Source organism: Strongylocentrotus purpuratus, unplaced genomic scaffold, assembly GCF_000002235.5.
Source record: "Strongylocentrotus purpuratus isolate Spur 01 unplaced genomic scaffold, Spur_5.0 spur5_scaffold_8, whole genome shotgun sequence".
Taxonomy (NCBI): Eukaryota; Metazoa; Echinodermata; class Echinoidea; order Camarodonta; family Strongylocentrotidae; genus Strongylocentrotus; species Strongylocentrotus purpuratus.
The window spans coordinates 22,048,315-22,068,663 of NW_022145614.1; the positions used below are offsets into that span (position 1 = coordinate 22,048,315).

Consider the following 20,349-nt stretch of genomic DNA (forward strand, 5'->3'; position numbering starts at 1 on the left):
GGACCAATGGTCACCGATTAGGCATGGTTTGTTATATAGAGGACGCAAGTAGCTACAAGTAGTGCAGTGGGCCTTTAAGGTTATTTCAATAAATGTAATTTAATAAATGTAATTTTATGTTTTCAAGCCGGGTTTTACATCACGTATTCATGAAGATCATACATAACAATATTTAATAACTGTATTTTATCGATTTATTTTGTTATATATACTTCATGTAAATGTTACAGTTTAATCATTTAGTTTCAATTTTTTAATAATCAATAATAATTTTTCTCTTAATACATTATCAAAATGTCCTGCACCGACCCTCAAACTGTATATCTGATCTTACACCCTTTGATTTTCTATTTATTTCATATCCAAGTATGCAAACCGAACTCAATATTATTATTGTTTTCATTATTTATGATTTATGTACTATGTACTGTTTATATCTGGATTCATTTAAAAATGTTAAAGCATATAATTATATTTTTATGTCTATTTTACCTTGTAAATTCACTTGTATCAGCCTCCAGCTGTATTGTTGAATATTCGAATAAAACCTTATCAAATCAAATCGAAATATCTGAGTAGTAGTTCATTCATATGTATTTCAATGGACAGACTGAGAGGTTGAACCCTTGCCCAGTGCACATGTAAATACATGTAGACAAGATACTTTATGTTAATAGTTGTCTCTTCATGTAGGTTTATTACACAGAAGAACATGCTCATAATTGCTACTAAAGCGAAACCCAGGATAAGTGCAAAAGAGATATTGTCTTATTTTTAATGTACATCATACATTCCACAAAAACAAAAATATTATCATCAGCTGAATATTTTGTAATCATTTGAGGGAGCAACTCAGCAAATGAATATTGCAACGAAGTTTATGAAGTTGAAGAAGCCAAACCCCTTTGCCCCAACTCCATCATATGCTTACTCACACAGAGCTATGAGAATCCCAGTCTCTTCCATCTCCACTCACACGTCTGTTGGTCCTTCCTATGATGGAGGGTCTAGACTCTGAACTCAATGTGGATTGGATGGTGGAGTGTGATTGCTCTCCTCCGACAGATGACGTTGTTGAATTGGTCCTAGACAGGAACTCTTGGAAAATGAGATGGAAGATTAGTTGTCTGAATTATTATCTTTGAATTCACATCCATATGCACAAAACTTACAAAATAAAAGGACAAGCTGCTTCTAAACCTTTCTCACAAAAAAAACAAAATTAAATCTTGGAGATTGCGCTTTCAGTTGTGCTGCTACAAAGCTTTGGAGTAACCTACCGCTAATAATAATAATAATAACTGGATGGACCTTTGACTGCAATGCAGTTGAAAATGATGCCTCCGCCATAGAGAAAAAAAAGGGAAAAAAAACAGAAGCAATTTTTCAAATTCAAGTTTGATTGTGGTCCATTTACAGGTTCTCAGAATATCGAGATTACAAGCTATTTGTCGTATACACAGGTACATGTATGACCCTTTGATCTTTGACCTTATGACCCTAATATCTAATCAGTTCATTGGCTCTGTAAGATACATACATGTACATGTCCCTAGTTTGATATTAATCCTTCCATCGGTTTTAATGATGTAAACACAAGCTATTTTTGCATACAAAATGAGCTCTGTGACCTTTGACCTCGTGACCCAAAAGTCTAATCAATTTATGAACACTTTGGAGACGACGGGCTTCTACAGAAGCTGAACGAGTTGTTAAGTCTGTGACGACGGGCTTCTACAGAAGCCGAGGTGTATCCCTAATATTTTGACAAAGTTTTCCAGCTTATTATTAGCTATTATGTGCTAAAGTTATTTGAAGTATCATTTAGATATATCGATTCATCTCATCTATTTAAAAAATAATGAAGTTATGTGGAGAAAAAAATCGAGAAAAAGTGATATCATTTCAACTTTAGCCTAAGTTAGTGTTCTGATCGAAAAAAGGCCCTCGAAATACCTGTACAGCTGGATACGGACGCATACGTGTATTTCAATAGACAATAGAATCGGAACTGCAACATTAGTCGTTGCCAGGTAGGACAAACATTATGTATTGCCCTAACTAGCAACACTTAATATATGCAGTTTGCATTCTGACATGTTGAAATAGTGTTATTCTTATCAGGTGAAAGAAATAGTTTGTATCGAGGAACTTCACAAAGACGTATGCATTAAATTTGGTTACATTTCAAATCTGTGTTGTGAGGACCCTATGTCACAAAAAATGCATTGTGGGGGAAAACCGACTCGACCATTTACTTGTTTTTTGCTCATTAAACAAAATTATTAAAAATAGGTCTGAGCACCATTTTCCAAAACCATGTTATATTTGGGCTTTTTATATTTTTGTCTATCTAATCAGCTCAACTTTACAGTGGAGTGGACTTGTACTTTAAGTTTGGCAGGAATCCATCAAGAACGAGAACGGGACGTACGGACTGACGGATGGACGACCCGAAAACATAACACCTCTGGCTACTTTGTAACGGAGGCATAATAAAAATATTTATAATGCACACATACAGGCGCCTTAACAAACTTGGAAATTATTACCCCGGCTTTAGCTGTGCTGCCATTACAGCGCTCTAGCATTTCAAGAAATTAATTTCTGCCAGGTACCCATTTACATCATGGGTTGAGTGTAGCAAATGTAGATCAATGTCTTGCCAAAGAATATTATTGCTGCGGCAGGACTCGAACCGCAGAACGTCAATCGACAGTCCAGTGACGTATGCACTCGACCACTAAACATAAGAAAAGCCTTGTCTGCTGCTGAAAATGCACTCAACTTCAGGAGGTTTTGAATAATTTGTATTGCGTGTCTGTAAAGAAGCACTGTTTCAGTAGAGTATATTTATATAGTAGCTGTACTATATAATTATGTCATGAGGACATGCGCGAAGTGATGTGACACATAACTGCTGAAATGAGCATGTCTGTTGAAACTATCCTACATAATCTGCGCAACTTGTTCAGAGCTTCTGCAAGATGGGTTCCTCGTTTGCTAAATCCCGAGCAGAAAGACATCCGCAAGGAAGCTTCACAAGAGATCCTAACACTCTTACAAAGCAGACCCTGAGGGTTTCCTTGATAGTCTTGTTACTCAGGATGAACAGAATAAGACTAACCTTGCTTTGGACAGTAGAGTGCAGGATCATGGTAGAACTGGAAACGAGCCATGAGCAGTAAAGAGATGTTAGTAAGGCAGTCGACGGCATGCTGGGTAACACAAGCCTTGTTGTCATCATCTTGGGGGTGGTCAGCCAGAAGGGCTAGAAGATTCTGAGGAAAAAGATTACTAAAAATCATTTTTCACATCCACAGGTAACAAAAGCAACATTCTGATATCATTAATCATAATTTGATCAGTGATCAGAGATATTCACTTACTGGTAAAATGGTAAAATTAATTCCCGAATTTCACTTATAGCTTTAAAAAGGAAAACATAAAAAGATATATTGCTCCCTATAACGTCTCTTTCCAGATGATTGATGGATTTTATTTCATAAAAATGTCTTTTGTTACAATTGAAGTGTCTTTACAGTACACTGCAAGTCATCATATTTGTAAATACTAGCTTTTAATTTCATTTTCCAGCTTTCCCAATCTTAAACTAGACCTTTGCCTTTGCCTGTTTTGTCATCTTCTCTTCAGTTGTTTCTCTTAATACTTCGCTACCGTCAGGCTAAATGTTTAATCTATTACCTCACTCTAAACCCAGCGCATAGTATTTTTTTGATGAAAAATGCAGCGATAAAAAATTAAGGAATCCATCAAATGTAAACAAAAAAGACGCCATTGTATTTTCAGCTGCATAGACTGCGTTGTGTTAGGCGTTTCAAGAGGGAACAAATGCCTTTATTGCTATCATTCTGTTTTTTTTAATTTGAAAGTGTGGATTCTTTGATCGTTCATTAACCCCAATCCTGTGTGTTTACAAACAAAAGAATTTAGTTATCAGGGTCATTTTCATATCCCTTTTGAATGGTGTAAAATGCCATCACATTTATATACACTAAACCCATTATAATTTTAGAAATAATAGCATTGCAATTATGTTTATTCTTTATGGGATGTTGTCTGCTTCAGCAGGATTGGTTCATATTGTGACGTCATTAAACATCGTTTTTTTTTTGTGGCGAATCCCTCGTATATCCCAGATGCAATGGAGGTGGTTTTATTTGTACATGTATCATTATAAATCACCCAATATGAAGTTGACCTAAAACTTGTATGATGGCCATCTGTTAGCTTACCAGTTTTTAGTGATACGTTATTTGCCATATTTGTGATTTTCTTTGAACGGGCACTTTAAAGCGGCTAAAAAACTGTGAGCCCTTCCTTGGTCTACATATATATTAGTTCCCACCATATCTATTCTTTTAGTTAAATGTTCTACGTCTCTTTCTATTTTTTATTTCTTGTGCATGATTTTAGTACATACCTATCTGAGAGCAATAACTCACTTAAATTTAATAACCCCTAAAAAGAAAGAAGATAATTATTTGTTTGCTTTACTTGTATAATGTTTGGTCTCTGAAGGAAGATCTCCGCAGGGAAGTCATGTAAAACTACATCATTGATGAAATCACAGGATGTTACCACAACTTGTGCTTCAGAACTACACAGAGAGCTGAAGAAAGAAATTTTCAATTACAGAACATTATAAGATAATTAATTTACATGTTTAATCTTATTAGAATCAAAATCAAGCAACACAATATGGTAATGCATAACAAGTGGGAAACCCAATACAACTGCAGAGTAGTGGCAGGATTTTGCCATTATTTCTCACTTTTTAATCCTTTTCTCTGAAGAAAAAAAAATATAGTTTTAAAGGCCGACCGTAGATTTCAAGATTTTTGGGTCATTCGCAAAGGGCAATACAACATTTTTTTTTTTAGGCCTTATGACAATGCATCATCATTAATAATTTCAATAATTGCGATGAACGGCGCTTAGAAACATAGTATCAAGTACTATGCAAATGTGACTGTTATTAACATTATCAAGAAAAGCATCGCAGGTATTTTGAGTACTGGACAACCCCCCCCCCCCCCCAAAAAAAAAAAAAAAAAAAAAAAAAAAACGGTCACTGATGATTTTTTTTTTTTTTTTGCCATCTCCCTTCTGAATATTTGCCTCACACTTTGAAAAAGTATTCAATTTGTGTAAACATTTGCATATATTTCAAGAATGTTTTATCATTTAGGAATGCCCAAGCTACATGAAGTTCCCTATTCAATAAATCATGTTGCAATCAACGAATAAAAAGACAATCAAACAAGTTCCCTCACACATTTCCTTTGCATACCTAAGCAGTAAGTAAATTTACTCAGCAAATTGGGCTCAGTTTCTTACTTGTTTGTTGATGTAAGCACATGAACATCTGTAGCAGTCAGAGGTAACCATGGAAATGTAGAAAATATCACTCCACATATTCCTTCACGACCTGAAATTATGGAATTTAAAAGAGAAAATTTCAAAGCTAAAATAAAAGCTCACATTTTCATCAATATTACATCAAATTACAACAAAACTAGAAATGTAATGCGAATGTATCCCCCAGCAGTGGCAGCGGTTTTGTGTCATCCTTATATGTTCGAAGGAGGGACATAGATCCCCTCTCCCCTCCCTGAAACGAAAGGATGACGTAGAGATCGCCACTAGTGGCTTGGACTATTGTCAAGACTTAGAGCAGCATCAATAAAACAATATATGAGTAGATTAGAGTATAATGCATCTCTGTAGAAAATTTGAAAGAAAGCTGTCAAGAAATGCGACAGTTCGAGCGCACAAAAGACAGCCACCAAAGTATGACCTTTGACCCTATAACACATAGAACACAGGTGGAAGCATCACCAAACACTAAAGTTGTTTAGATTGTACTAAGACACACCTCCAAACAATATTTGAAAGAAATCCATCAAGAAATGATGCAGGTAGACTGCACACTAGAGTGCACACAAGACATCTATAAAAATAGACCTTTGACCCTATAAAAGAAGTAACACTGGAAGCAGCATCACCAAAATCTATAGGCTTGTAGATTATACCAAGATACACCTTTGTTTAAAATTTGAACAAATTCTGTGGCCTGTAGAGTGCACACAAACCATCCACAAAAATATGGCCTTGTACCCTATAGAAGACGGAACACTGGGGGCAGCTCCACCAAAAGTTATAGGTGTGTAGATTATACCAAGATACACCTCTATACAATTTTTTTTTTAATCTGTCGAGGAATGTGGCAGTTAGAGCGCACACAAGAATATGACGCGGCGTAATGCTGCTGAATACAATAATTGTCTTTAAAACTGGACATTAAATTGCATTACAGGTATTATGTCCCAGTTGCTGGTCAAAAAAATGAAAAGGTTAAATTCCAAAGGCATTTGAAAGATAATACTAATTTAGAACTTCCCTAAAAAAAGGGGGCTTGAAAATGTCTTTAAGTAGGGAAAAAAAAACGACTATTACTTGTCGAATCGACTTAAAGCTGACATTCTAAGCAAATAAATGGTACCTACGGCAAGCATATGCTATTTATAAGTTGTTCATTTACATAGTACATCACCAAAAAAAATTCTGGCTACTCGATATCCTCTATTGAAATGTCGAAAAATAGCCTCCTCTCTTTGCATAAAAAGTCAGTCACAGGGTGGTCCACTATTTGTGACCAAATGACCAGGAAAGAGTATATTCAAGTATCCCAATGTTCCATAGAAAAGCATGTGCAGAGAGATACGATTGTCTGCTTATTTTGTTTCGAAGGCTGAAAAGTCCAATAAATCATAATTCTTTGTACAATTCTTTACCTTCCCCTAATACCCCATAGTAATAATATCAATTCCCCTTTTTAGAATTATGACATATCGTGCCAACGATGTGCTATTATAGAGATATCGACTGCTACAAGAGGACTGGCTGTTTACATATACTCTCAAAGCAAATTTCCCGAGAGCCAGTATAGAAACAGCCAGTCCTCGAGTATTAAAGCAGTCGATATCCCTTTTATATGACGAATTTAAACAAAAATCTACCAAGAATTCTTACCTTATCCTTTTGAATGAATTGAATTTATTTACCACTTTCATAAAAACATACAAAGGCAAAGAATACAATACTTTTTTGCAAACATAGATAAACCACTAAAATGGAAAATACACTAAAGGAAATTACGAAGTGGTAAAGATTGGTTGCTATTCAAAATATGAATATTCCTCACTTAATGATTACAGAAATAATAAAAATGCTGAATCCTATTTTATTTGTATCATCAATTTGTTTGCAAGTAGGGAATATGTAATAAGTTATGATTTATCCGACTGGGTATTATGTGTACTTGTCTATATCTAAGTTTTGTTGAAATGTTTTTTAATACTTGTAAAACTTGCAATGTAATTTAGCTTTCGGGCTACCATTTTGCAGTTGTCTAATAAAACCATTCTACTCTACTACTGTACTCTACTAAAACATCATGGAAAATTTGATAAACTGTCTGTTTATCACCGCCCGAAAAATGACTGAAATTTTCGATCAGTTGGGAATCGCAGACAAAAAGCACTGTATGTTGTCTGCGCAAAGAACATTTTAACACGTAAACCAATGGGTATCGCAGCAAGATTTTATTATTTTCCCAGTAACTGGAATTTCACCAGAATTTCACTCTTGGACTACTAAATGGTTTTGGCATTTTTCGTTTCTTTACGGGAATGGCTAAAATCATGACTGCAATTTTGACCAATCAGATGGCTGGATTTCTTAAGTGAGGTATATAATATACAGTAGGTTTGCGGGTGCACCATGTGAGAGAGAGAGAGGGGGTTGAGGAGTCCTGAAAAGGACTCTGACTCTGTAATCTTTCTTGGGAGTGTGTAGTCCTGAAAAGGACTGGTGTTATCTTTCTTAGCATATAGTTCTAAGGAGAACTATAGCGCTTGGAGAGGATGAGTGGCTCGACGTTTCGAACAGGTTGACTATCCGTCGTCAGGAGTGGAGAATGGCTGGCGTGCGTGAGCTCAAGTCACCGGGGTGTGGATGTCAGGGAAAAATAGGTGACCGTGTTGGCTTGAGTCATCGGGGAGTGGCCATGGATGGTCGGCTGGTTCGTCTGACTGTCCGTCTGGGCTGGAGTCTCCAGGAGGTATATAATAGTCAATATTTTCACCATGTAATTTTTTGTGTGTGTTGAAATCAATTTGGTGAGATTGTGCATGTACTAGCTAGCTCGGTATGTAACGTAGATCCGGTCGTTTGCCTTTATACTTTTCATGTTCGGTCTGTTTGCTCTAGCTAGCTTTTAATATACGAGTACGGATAACGGCTGGTGAATTCGACCAGAACAATCTTTTTATGGGTTTTGAAGCGTTTATGGAGGAAGATGATGAAAGTGATGAAAGTGATGAAGGAGAAAGGGTCGAGAGTGCAGACGAGGATGATCTTCCAAATTCTTACACCGGTAGTCACTGAGGAGCAGGTCTTTATTAGTTTTTGTCCTTAGCTGGTAATGTCGCTTTCATTCTCTTGCAATTGCCGATATACATATACATGTACCTAGCGCACGTATGTACCACAAGCGGACAAGCCGCCAAAAGCAGCGGCCTGGACTTACCTGCAGATTCCGCTCGCTTCACGAACGTCCGTGCAAGAGCCGCATCACTCCACTCGCGGATGAATTTTGTTCAATCACTAATCATAGATGTCGTCAGCTATCATAGAGGAAGCGTGCTTGATCTCGTTCGAGTTTGATATTTAAAATAAATCATTTAACAGGTACTGTATCCTTTTTTGAGGCAGTCACACACATCTATGATAAGTACTATCATAGTTCTACGCTTATTCGTTTTACAAAACTGCTCCTGTACCTTATTTGATGACAAGAAATGTATATGTGCACCCGCCTATTGAGTAAACTCAAGCAGTAAACTCGTCTTAAAACTCTACCAAAGAGGAAAATATGAGGATATAAAAAGAAATCAGCGTCTGGAAAATGTTGCTTTGTTATTCTTCATTCAAATGAAAACAGAAAATCAATCGCATCATTAACAACAAAAAATCTAAGCTCTGACAGGACAGCATTTACGTAGGCATATCACTGCCATTCACTCTCACAAAGCCCATGATCACCGTTCGTGACGTCACAAATAGAGGCCTGACTCTACGTGCAATTCCGTGTTTCAGACTTCGAGACTTTGGTGGAGTTTACTCGCATAAATTTACCATTCTGAACTCAATATTTGGGATTGTCTTAGAATGTCAGCTTTAAGAGCTATATAGTCAGTAAGTAAAAGTCTGATTTTCAGACCATTGTACCGAATGGTCATACTTGTTATGCTGCTCAAAGATTCAATCAGTTTAACTTCCATTACAAGAAGTGTGTTATTGATGTAGACAAATGCTCAGGTACCCTTTACAGTTCATTTTATGTATGTTATTACCGAAGAAGAAAATAAAACCAGTCAGTCACTCAATAGTTTCTGACAGTGAAATCTAGTAAGTAAACAGGTTTTCTTGCATAATTTGAATATTAGGACATTGCTAATGTTTAAATTTCACAGATGTCCTATCTGTGAAATTTAAACATTAGCAATACATGACATATTCATAATTCCTGCAAAGTTCTACAAAATTTGATGTTGGCTGCAAAAGGGACATAGTATCTTTAAAGGAAACCAAAAAAAGAGCATCTCTAAATATACCGGTATGTGTACAAATAAAAGTTTCAAATATTAAAATCAATGTAAATCATCAACAAAATCATCTTGGCATAAAGTTCAATGTATGTGGACTGGTATTGGATGAATGAAATTCTTGTTCATAGAATCTGCTAAGTTCTTTTTTTTATAAAACTGACAGTCTGAAACATTTTATATCATGCATAAAAACTTGCTTGTACAACTAAAGGTACAAGTTATACTAAGTTTAAAAGAGCATACACACTTGAACATTTTTTTAAGGAGAGCATTGCACCATATACCATTTATATAAATCAAACTTATCATGATCATCATCTTCAACATCATGATCATCATCATGATCATCATCATCATCATCATCTTCAACATCATGACCAACAGCATCATCATCATTAGAATCGTTATCATCATCATCATCATCATCATCACCATCATCACCATCATCAGCATCATTATCATCACCATCACCATCACCATCACCATCACCATCACCATCACCATCACCATCACCATCACCATCACCATCACATTATTCACATTATTGCACATGGCTCATAAAACAGACCTAGATCCCTCTTACCTGGACATTGGTCTTGTAAAATTGTCCTTCTTGATTTGCTCTTGATGATGCCTGTTGGAGATGGAGGTTCAAGATGGAAGTAGCCATTGGCCATGTCTGGTGACAGTGTCAAGGATCTGAAAATGGATGCCGTGTCTTGGCGAATATTTGAAAGAGAAGGTTATTATAGGCTATTCTTTCGTTGTAACACCACCTTTTATGCAAGAGGTTCATTTGAGACAAATTGGGAAATACAAGGGGATTATGCTCTATCTTGTAATGGAAATTCACGGTAAGGCATTGTATAATATATACTAGAGGGTCATTTGATTTTTCCAGATCCATTGGCATTAAGCATTTTTAAATGTACATGTATGTCTCAATTTCTTCAATGTCTTTATAAATTAGAAGCCAGTGGCTGGAGACTAGCAACTTGGGTTTCTTGAAACGGTTGATACAACAATGAGAATTAAGAAGTTTAAAGAATTTTAAATGTACATGTAGGTAATTCAATTCAATTTTTTCAATTCAATTTTCAATTCAATTTCAATTTATTTGCTCATAAAAATCCAGAAAACACATGCGAACATTCATAAATCAACATGATACAAAGGGTAAAATTCACAAGAAAAATTAATAACAAAGTATACATTGGATTAAGTATGAGAGGGACAGCAAGAAAGGAACAAGCCTTGTGATTAGCTGACCCTGTAGCATAATACATTAAAGATGCTACAAAAAATAACAAATCACTTACTACAACATAAAGGGGGGGGGGTATGCCTATACATTTAAACAAACAAACTTGGTGAATACCTGTCTAAAATAAAGTGCCTAGATTTTGACTTAATAACATTTAATTAGGTAATTTGTTGATCGCACAAATTATGGTAATGAATGCAACAGCCAAACTACAGCATTTATCAGCAAAATAGAAAAAGCCAGTGCTACATGTACCTCCATTGTGGCCTGTTGTCTGTGCCTTATAAAAACAATGCTCATAGGAAGCATTAGAAGTGACTTCTCCAGGGAGGTTTAATAGTAGTTCTAGAGTGCCATCAATGGATGCTTGTAGGTTATCCTCAACGTCGTGCCTCAGGTGAGATAGAAACTGGACTGCTCCAATCTTTACCAAGTGTTCTGAAGCAGAGAGGTGCTATAGAAATATTTCAAAGAGAGAAGATGTTCACATATAAATATTTAATGGCACTGCCACTTGCATATTATACTTAGGTAATGCAAAGTTTTGGGCAATTTTGAAAATTGGATGAATAGTAATTCTAATTTTGTTTGATATATTTGACAACCCTGTGGATGTATTTATAAGCACTAGAAAATTTAGCCCCTAAAACACTTCTGCTTTCGATGAATTGAATAATAAAAAAATTACTGATAGTCCCGGTAAATTTCTAATATTTCAAATAGCGCCTAAAGCCATTCCATGGTAGCCGCGACCATGAAAATTGCGGAATATGCAGTTCTGATATATAATTTCCAAATGAGAGTAGCAAATTGGTCGATTGTACAGTCAAGAAACATTGTTTTAAAGCTAAAGTAATATCAGTCTTGAGAGGGAGCTATACAACATAAAGAGTTCATTATTTACAATTTCATCACTTTATAGACTTGATTTCAACCGCGACCACGATCATTGAATATTGTAAAATCGCATATGCTTTTAATTTGAACAAAATTCATGACCCCATACCAAAACTTTGTTTTATCTTTAAATATGAACTACTTATTCATGGCTAATATACTACATGTAGAAATAAGGTTGATTTTGATGCAAATTCAAAATAACATAACATAAAGTTCCTTGTTTATTTCATCTGCAGTCTTTAAAGGAGCAAGCAAGTTAGCTACAGCTCTGAGGGGGTTCATTTTACCACAGCTTTTTTCATTTTCAAGAACTCTTTAGCATCTTTCCTGAAATTCCTGGACTAAATAACACACATACATTCAAAGTGTCCTTGTCCCAAGGCCAGGGCAGTATCGGTCTCATTGGCCCGAATTCACAAAGGAGGTTTGTCAACAAACCTTGGTTTTCGTACGTCATATGACACGTTTTTTACAAACCTGGTTTGTAAAGAACAAAAGGAGGTTTGGCGGTACTTTAATATTTTGTAATAAATGTGAAACTGGTGCCTGGCCTCCGAAATTCCCTGCAGTGGAAGAGCAGCTCGGAGCATGGAACTTCAAAGCAAAGTGGAATATTACACATCCAATTGTTACTCTTTAGAACTCATGCGTTTGAATAATTAAAAGAGTTTCCACTCCTTCTCTATCACCTCCCTGCTCTACCCATTGGGCTATTGCTACCCTTGTTTATCTTTAAATATTCATACAAAAGTTTACAAATCTGTAGAAAAAAATAATTTTTAACCGATGTAGATTGCTATTTGCCTTTAAAGTGACTCGGTAACACTGTTGAAGGTTAATGAAAAAATGTGTGATTTTCGTATGAAATGTTACCTATTAAATACCTTCTACTATACTTACCCCTCAACATCCAAAAAATTGTGAAAAAATTCTTAAACCACAAAGTTATTTATAGTTATCTTTGAAGGCGTCACTGTGCAACATCAGTATCACCCTCTAACAGTAAATTCTCCCAACCATTTTTGAATTTTCCTGACTGTTTTTCCATGAAAATAAGACATGAGCATCAATAACCCACTTCTTGTAATGGCAAAATTAAACTGATTGGATCTTTGCGCACCACAAAACATACGACCATTCGGTACAAGGGTCTGAAAATCAGACTAAAGGAAAAATTACCCCACAGAATAACTTACCGGTAGGTTGTTTTGAGAAAACTATTCTTGCCCATAAATCTACAAGATTCCCCCCCCCCTCCCTCCCCCCCCCCCCCCCCCCCCCCCCCGCCAAAAAAAAAACAGTGTATGAGAAAGACATATTAAAGCAAAAATAAAGTACAGTTGAGTTTCTCAGCAAGATATGGACGTCGCCATTTTCTTGATTGCATGACACAATATGCAGAGTCGTATATCAACTACCGTAAATGTATTCAAATTTATGGATGCTTCCTTCCCAGGTGTTTGTAGTGTTGAAGCATTTCATTCATCTGCTATTATCCTTTGTACTCCAATTGCTAGAACGCAAATTGCATAAAAAAGTTGGTGCTGTTCTGGGGTGAAGGTTTCGCATTAAATGAAGTATATTTTTCCACCGTTTTATTTTAGTATTTTTCAATATATGAGTTACAATTGTTACCCTATTACTGGTATGTATTTGTTTGAACCTTCTCGACTATGATTCTCTGTCATTGAAAAGTAAAGGTTATGTTATTGAATTAAAAAGTCTTCCCAATCAAGGCTTGGTGCATGATACATGTACAACTCCATCTGGTACGTCACATTTTCAAGAAAATGGCTGCCCCCATATCATGCTATAAGGCATTACATTATTCCAAGAAATCTGTATAAATATAGGCCTTTCTCTTGTACACGTTGGTAAGGTTTATTGTACATCAAAAGGCAAGAATTCATCTCGTTTTTTAGAATACTTATACTTATTCTTTGGGGTTATACCCCCTTGAATTAAATGGCCGCCATTGCTAAACTTGATTCGACAACTAACAGTCGTTATTTTCAAACAAAAAAATAATAATTTCAAGCCCTTTTGTTTTGAGGGAAGATCTAAATTAGTAATATCTTTCAAATGCTGTTGGAATTGCACCTTTATATTATCCAGGCCTGCAAATGGGACATAGTACCTTTAAGTGACTTTTTTCCTTTCAAGTGTCCTACAACTTTTGAAACTACGTTTGCAAAAATTGAATAGTCCGATGCGAGGTCATGCAACAATTTGTAGTATAACATGTCTGGCCCAAATTGCTGTTTTGCATATTTTCTGTACAAAATACTGCTTTTCCTAAATTGCTCTACAACACTGCCAATTGAGTCTTTTACGCCTTTTTCTTGATCTTGTATATCTTGAATTTTATTAAGAAACATTTGTGAAATATAAGAAATCATCAAAAAAGAAAAACATTAGAAATGGAAAGAATATAATACATGCAGAAATTGATAAAACAATACAATTATACAAATAAATTGGTTTCAAATTAAAAAAATTATCAATACAATATCCTTGACTATATGCTCCTCAGAATTTTTTTTCAAAAGATTGACTTGTATACCACGTTTATTAAACAGAATATCATTAATTATGTAAAAATGGGCTTCTAGTTTGCATTAGGTATAATTAAGAAATAAATATATAAATAAATAAATAAATAGGCGATTTTAATTGAAAAAAAAGTTATGCAGCAGTACTCTTTATATACATGTCAATATCCATGCAAAATTTTGCTGGGGGAGGGGTGTCAAGTCAAATTGACCACCCCCCCCCCCCCCCCCCGGTCAAAACTTGCTCACAGAAAGGCCAGTTAGAATGGAGTTAACCTACCTTCGCAAGTCTATGAATCAGCAACAGCACCTCTTCCTTCTGAGGGCATGACTTGAAGTTAAACCATTCCAACAGACCAATCAACAGGTGGCGCTCTTGAACCAGGTCTGCCTCCTGAATGAGTCGATGCTCAAGCTTGCACAATAGGTTGGTTAAAGCTCTGCAACGAATCTCTTCAATGTCATGACCTGCATGGCACACAGAAAACTGTCATCCACAAGCAACTGAGCAAGAGATTTTTACAAAGTCAGATCCAGATTAAAGAATAACAAAGGAATCGCTCTTGGCGGTCTCGCCTGCATTACGTAATTCAATATGATAACAAATTGAGGTTGGAACATTATTTATAGGCAGGGTGGCCCATTAGCAGGCCCCAACAAATTTAATCCTCTGAATATAATCAGCAGTTTGAAGTGAATATTGACTAAGAGTCATCAGAAGAATTATTGACTATTAATTGTACCACGATCGATAATTTGAATGACATATGAACAAATTAATTTAAAACTAGAATTTATTTCGTCACGAGGACGAATAAGGTGGTCTGTCTTCAAGTCTTATGATAGATTATAATATTTACTATATTGAGATAGGGAGAAGTTATATAGACATGTAAACAATGATGATCCTCATGATGATCATGATGATGATGATCTTGATAGTAATGGTGATGACGATGATGATCATGATCATGATGATGTTGATGATTATCATCAACAGACCACGATGACATCAGACTGAAAAAAATGAGAGAACATTTAGATAGTATATAGTCTCAGCTACAACATACTCAAAAATCAACAAAAATCAAGCCGAAATAACGGCGATATTGCTCGCAAAAGACAAGAATGTAGAATCCAGATTTGAGAAAAAGTCATCTCCCATAAGGATTACACGCAAAAAGTAATGGATCAAGTGATAATAGGGTAATAATAAAGTAAATATGGTTGTTTATTACATTATAGGCGATTGTACGTGTTTTAATATTCAAAGAAGATGGTACAGTGAAAGGTCAAAAAGAAAAAAAAGTGAAGAAAAAAAATTGTTGGAGACGCCCGGACTCGAACCAGGGACCTCGAGGTCGGAAGTCAAGTGCGTTACCGATATACCAAAACATTTCCCATAGAGATTACACATAAACGGAAAATGGAATTCTCAAATCCCACTTGGTAAGTGAAATATGAGCATGATCCCGGCATCTAATAAAAAAATAAAGGGCACACTTGTGATAGTTTATTGTCTCAGCTACAACATACTCAAAGCGTAAAACAAAGGAGATATTGCTCGCGAAAGACGAGAATGTAGTATCCAGTTTTGAGAAAAAGTCATGTCCCATAGAGAATACACGCAAAATGTGAAAAATTGACATGCCTCCTTTAATCGCAAAAATACGCCACGATGCCATTGTCAAAATGAAATATCGTGTATACTGCATTTGTAGAGAATATTCTCAGGTAGAACATATCAAAATTTGAAAGAAAATTGATCAATATTTACAGAGATACAATCAATTTTCCAAAAATCTGCTGACGTCATGAGTTAATTGAGGGTCAAATGAGACATGAAATCATATCTCCAACTCATGCTTTTTCCAACCATGATATCAAAGTTGGGGGTCAATTGACTATCTGAAGAGCTATTTCGATTTTTAAAATGGCATGTTTTTGATCAAATTTGCATTATATTGCCCATTACAGCACGCGCGGATTTTGAACTTTGAAGCGCGCTCACGGCCTTATGAAAGATCAAGAGTGACTGAAATTAATGTAAATTGTCATTTACGGTACGAGGAATCTAATTCATGTAAAAAATTTGAATTTGACCTTTTCCGCACGTTGTGAGCGCGCGACATGCACGGGGACACGTACGGATGGAAAATTTTGAAATGCTTGAAATGACCTGACTCGTACTCTCGTTTAATAGTTAAGTGATTTTGAGCATTTTAAATTTTTGACGCACGCGTACGCGCGCATCTTGACCTTTATGTGACCTTTGATGACATGACCTGTTGACCCTTGACCTGAAATATATGTGATTTGAATATGAATGACCTTTGCTGATACATCATGGAGATATGATTGATAATGTGATTTCACAAAATGGCGCCTGCATGACGTCAAAATGACCTGATGACCTTAAAAATGTTACTGGAACGTCTTATGGCAATGACTTATGACTGTGCTAAAATTGAAAGAAATTGACCAAACTAATCTTGAGTTTACCTGTTAACAAAAAAGTGAAGGAAATAAAAATGAAGAATAAAGAAAGAAAGAAAATTCTGACGAAAAACAATAGGTGATCTGTAGATATTGACAGACCACCTAAAAATGATTTTTTTTTTTTAATTCTCATATTAATGTAAGTTGTGAAAACATAATCCAAGTCTACTGACCCAAAATGATCTTTGACCTGGAATTTGTGTCATATGATTTGTGATACTTGATAACCCTTGGGTACAAGTTTCATGGAATTTGAACAAACAATTTTGAAAATATGCTAAAAATTCACAATTTTGATGCCACAACAAAATCTTAGTTTGTTCAAATAAAATGACCTTTGACCTTGACTTAGTGACCTGAAATTCTACTCACATGATTGGAGATACTTGATAACCCTATAGTCCAAGTTTCATTGACTAAGAACTTATACTTTCAAAATTATATCAAAAATTAAACTAGATGGAATTTTGACTGCGCACAGTCGAAAATGATGCCTCCGCCATAGAGCAATTTAAACAAGTTTGGAGTTTAAATCTCCAGTGGTTCTTGAGATATCATGATAACAATCTCAATGTATGGAATTTCATAAGTTGACCTCTGTGACCCTTGACCTTTGACCTACGTGCTCCAAAATCTAATCAGATTGTCTTCCTATGGTGATACACATATCATTAAGTTTGAAGTTTAAATCTCCAGTGGTTCTTGAGATATTATGATAACAATCTCAATGTATGAAATTTCATAAGTTGACCTCTGTGACCCTTGACCTTTGACCTACGTGCTCCAAAATCTAATCAGATTGTCTTCCTATGGTGATACACATATCATTAAGTTTGAAGTTTAAATCTCCAGTGGTTCTTGAGATATTATGATAACAATCTCAATGTATGGAATTTCATAAGTTGACCTCTGTGACCCTTGACCTTTGACCTACGTGTTCCAAAATATAATCAGATCGTCTTGCTATGGTGATACATACTATCCTTAAGTTTGAAGTTTTTACATCTCATGTGGTTCTTGAGATATCATGATAACAATCTCAATGTATTGAATTTCATAAGTTGACCTCTATGACCCTTGACCTTTGACCTACGTGCTCCAAAATGTAATCAGATTGTTTTCCTATAGTGATACACACTATCACTAAGTTTGAAGTTTAAATCTCCAGTGGTTCTTGAGATATCATGATAACAATCTCAATGTATGGAATTTCATAAGTTGACCTCTGTGACCCTTGACCTTTGACATACATGCTCCAAAATCTAATCAGATCGTCTTCCTATGGTGATACATACTATCCTTAAGTTTGAAGTTTAAATCTCAAATGGTTCTTGAGATATCGCGCTAACAAACTCAATACAAGGAATTTCATAAGTTGACCTCTGTGACCTGTGACCTTTGACCTACGTACTCCAAAATCTAATCAGATCGTCTTCCTATGGTGATAAATACTATTCCCGAGTCTTAAGTTTAAATCTTAAATGGTTCTTGAGATATTGTGATAACGGTCAAACGGGACGGACGTACGGACGTACGGACGGACAACCCGAAAACATGATGCCTCCGGCACCACCTTTGGTGGCGGAGGCATAAAAACTTAACCTTAGGTTAAGTTTTCGATGATGATGCCACAACATAGTCAAAGTCTGTTGACTTGAAATGACCTTTGACCTTGACTTTATGACCTGAAATTCTACTCACATAATTGGGGATACTTGATAACCTTTTGGTCCAAGTTTCATAGACTAAGAACTTATACTTTGAATATTATATAAAAAATTCCAAAACTTAACCTTAGGTTAAGTTTTTGATGTTGACGCCGCCGCCGCCGCCCCCGCCGTCACTGGAAAAGCAGCGCCTATGTCTCGCTTTTTGCTACAATGTACATGTATGCAGGGGAGACAAAAATCAAGTGGCATCTCTCGAATGGAGCTACACATGTACATGAAGCTAGGCTAAAAAAAATTGTCCAATTTTAACATTAAATTTCATTTTTAAATCACATACATGTAAAAACATTGGGACTACCCTTTAAAAACAAAGAATAAAAGGACAATTTAGCCCATTGTATTCAGTAATTTCATATAATAAGACTCACTAATAATGTTGACACAAAGTTCATGTAAATTGTTAGAACATTGTTGTTTTTTCAATGTAGATCTCTAGACATTCTTACCGGTATTCTGAAGTCAGGTTCAACTATAAACCTAGGTTTAATTCTAGTCTAAGTGAAAGAGAGAGAGAGACATGTACAGGGTAACGGACTAGAAACAGATGACTCTCTTCCATCACTGAACATAGCAGTGTTGGAGTGAATCCTATGATCTTATGAACCTAGAAATAGAGAGAGAGAGAGAGAGATAGAGAGAGGGGGGAGAGAGAGAGAGAGAGAAAGAGAGAGAGAGAAATAAAGGGTAACGGACTGGGGACGCATGACTCTCTTCTATCACAGAACATAGCAGTGTGGGGGTGAATCCTAATATCTAATAAACCTAGAGAAAGATGGAGGCAGACAGACAGAAACGTACAGGGTGACAGACTGGGAGCGGATGATTCTCTACCATTACTGAACATAATTTAGCAGAGTGGGAGTGACTCCTATTATCTTATCAACTTAACAAGAGATGGGTAGATGGAGACAGAGAGAAATGAAAAGGGTAACAGACTTGGAACGGATGACTCTCTACCATCACTGAACATAGCAGTGTGGGAGTGACTCCTATGATCTTATAAACTTAACGAGAGACGGAGAGATGGAGACAGAGAGAAATGAAAAGGGTAACAGACTTGGAACGGATGACTTTCTTCCATCACTGAACATAGCAGTGTGGGAGTGACTCCTATGATCTTATAAACTTAACGAGAGATGGAGAGATGGAGACAGAGAGAAATGAAAAGGGTAACAGACTTGGAACGGATGACTTTCTTCCATCACTGAACATAGCAGTGTGGGAGTGACTCCTATGATCTTATAAACTTAACGAGAGATGGAGAGATGGAGACAGAGAGAAATGAAAAGGGTAAAAGACTTGGAATGGATGACTCTCTTCAGTCAATGAACGTAGCAGTGTGGGAGTGACTCCTATGATCTTATAAACTTAAAGAGAGATCAAAGTTGGAGACAGAGAGAAATGAAAAGGGTAACAGACTTGGAACAGATGACTTTCTTCCATCGCTGAACATAGCAGTGTGGGAGTGAATCCAATGATCTCATGATGCTATAGAGAGAGTGGCAGACATGTCCTGGTGATGGACTGGTAACTGATGACTATCTTCCATCACTGAACATAGCAGTGTTGGATTGAATCCTATGATCTTATGATCGTAGATAGAGAGAAAAACAGGAAATATACAGGGAGAGAGAGTGAGATATAGACAAAAATGTACAAGGCGAAGGACTTGGAATGAACGACTCTCTACCATCACCGAACATAGTATG

The 20,349-nt window shown here is 36.0% G+C and overlaps 1 protein-coding gene across 1 annotated transcript in view; it reads right to left on the bottom strand.

Moving 5' to 3' along the window:
- LOC585877 (rotatin) overlaps positions 1 to 14,901 on the bottom strand; it is a 98,927-nt gene extending 84,026 nt beyond the window's left edge. Inside the window, exons 1-7 of the mRNA XM_030975676.1 lie at positions 14,692 to 14,901; positions 11,215 to 11,413; positions 10,279 to 10,413; positions 5,362 to 5,452; positions 4,519 to 4,633; positions 3,128 to 3,281; positions 936 to 1,098 (exon numbers count right to left, since the gene is read on the bottom strand). Coding sequence (XP_030831536.1) covers positions 936 to 1,098; positions 3,128 to 3,281; positions 4,519 to 4,633; positions 5,362 to 5,452; positions 10,279 to 10,372 — 617 coding nt within the window. The 5' untranslated portion in view covers positions 10,373 to 10,413; positions 11,215 to 11,413; positions 14,692 to 14,901. The remainder of the gene's footprint in view (positions 1 to 935; positions 1,099 to 3,127; positions 3,282 to 4,518; positions 4,634 to 5,361; positions 5,453 to 10,278; positions 10,414 to 11,214; positions 11,414 to 14,691) is intronic.
- Positions 14,902 to 20,349: the final 5,448 nt, after the last annotated feature.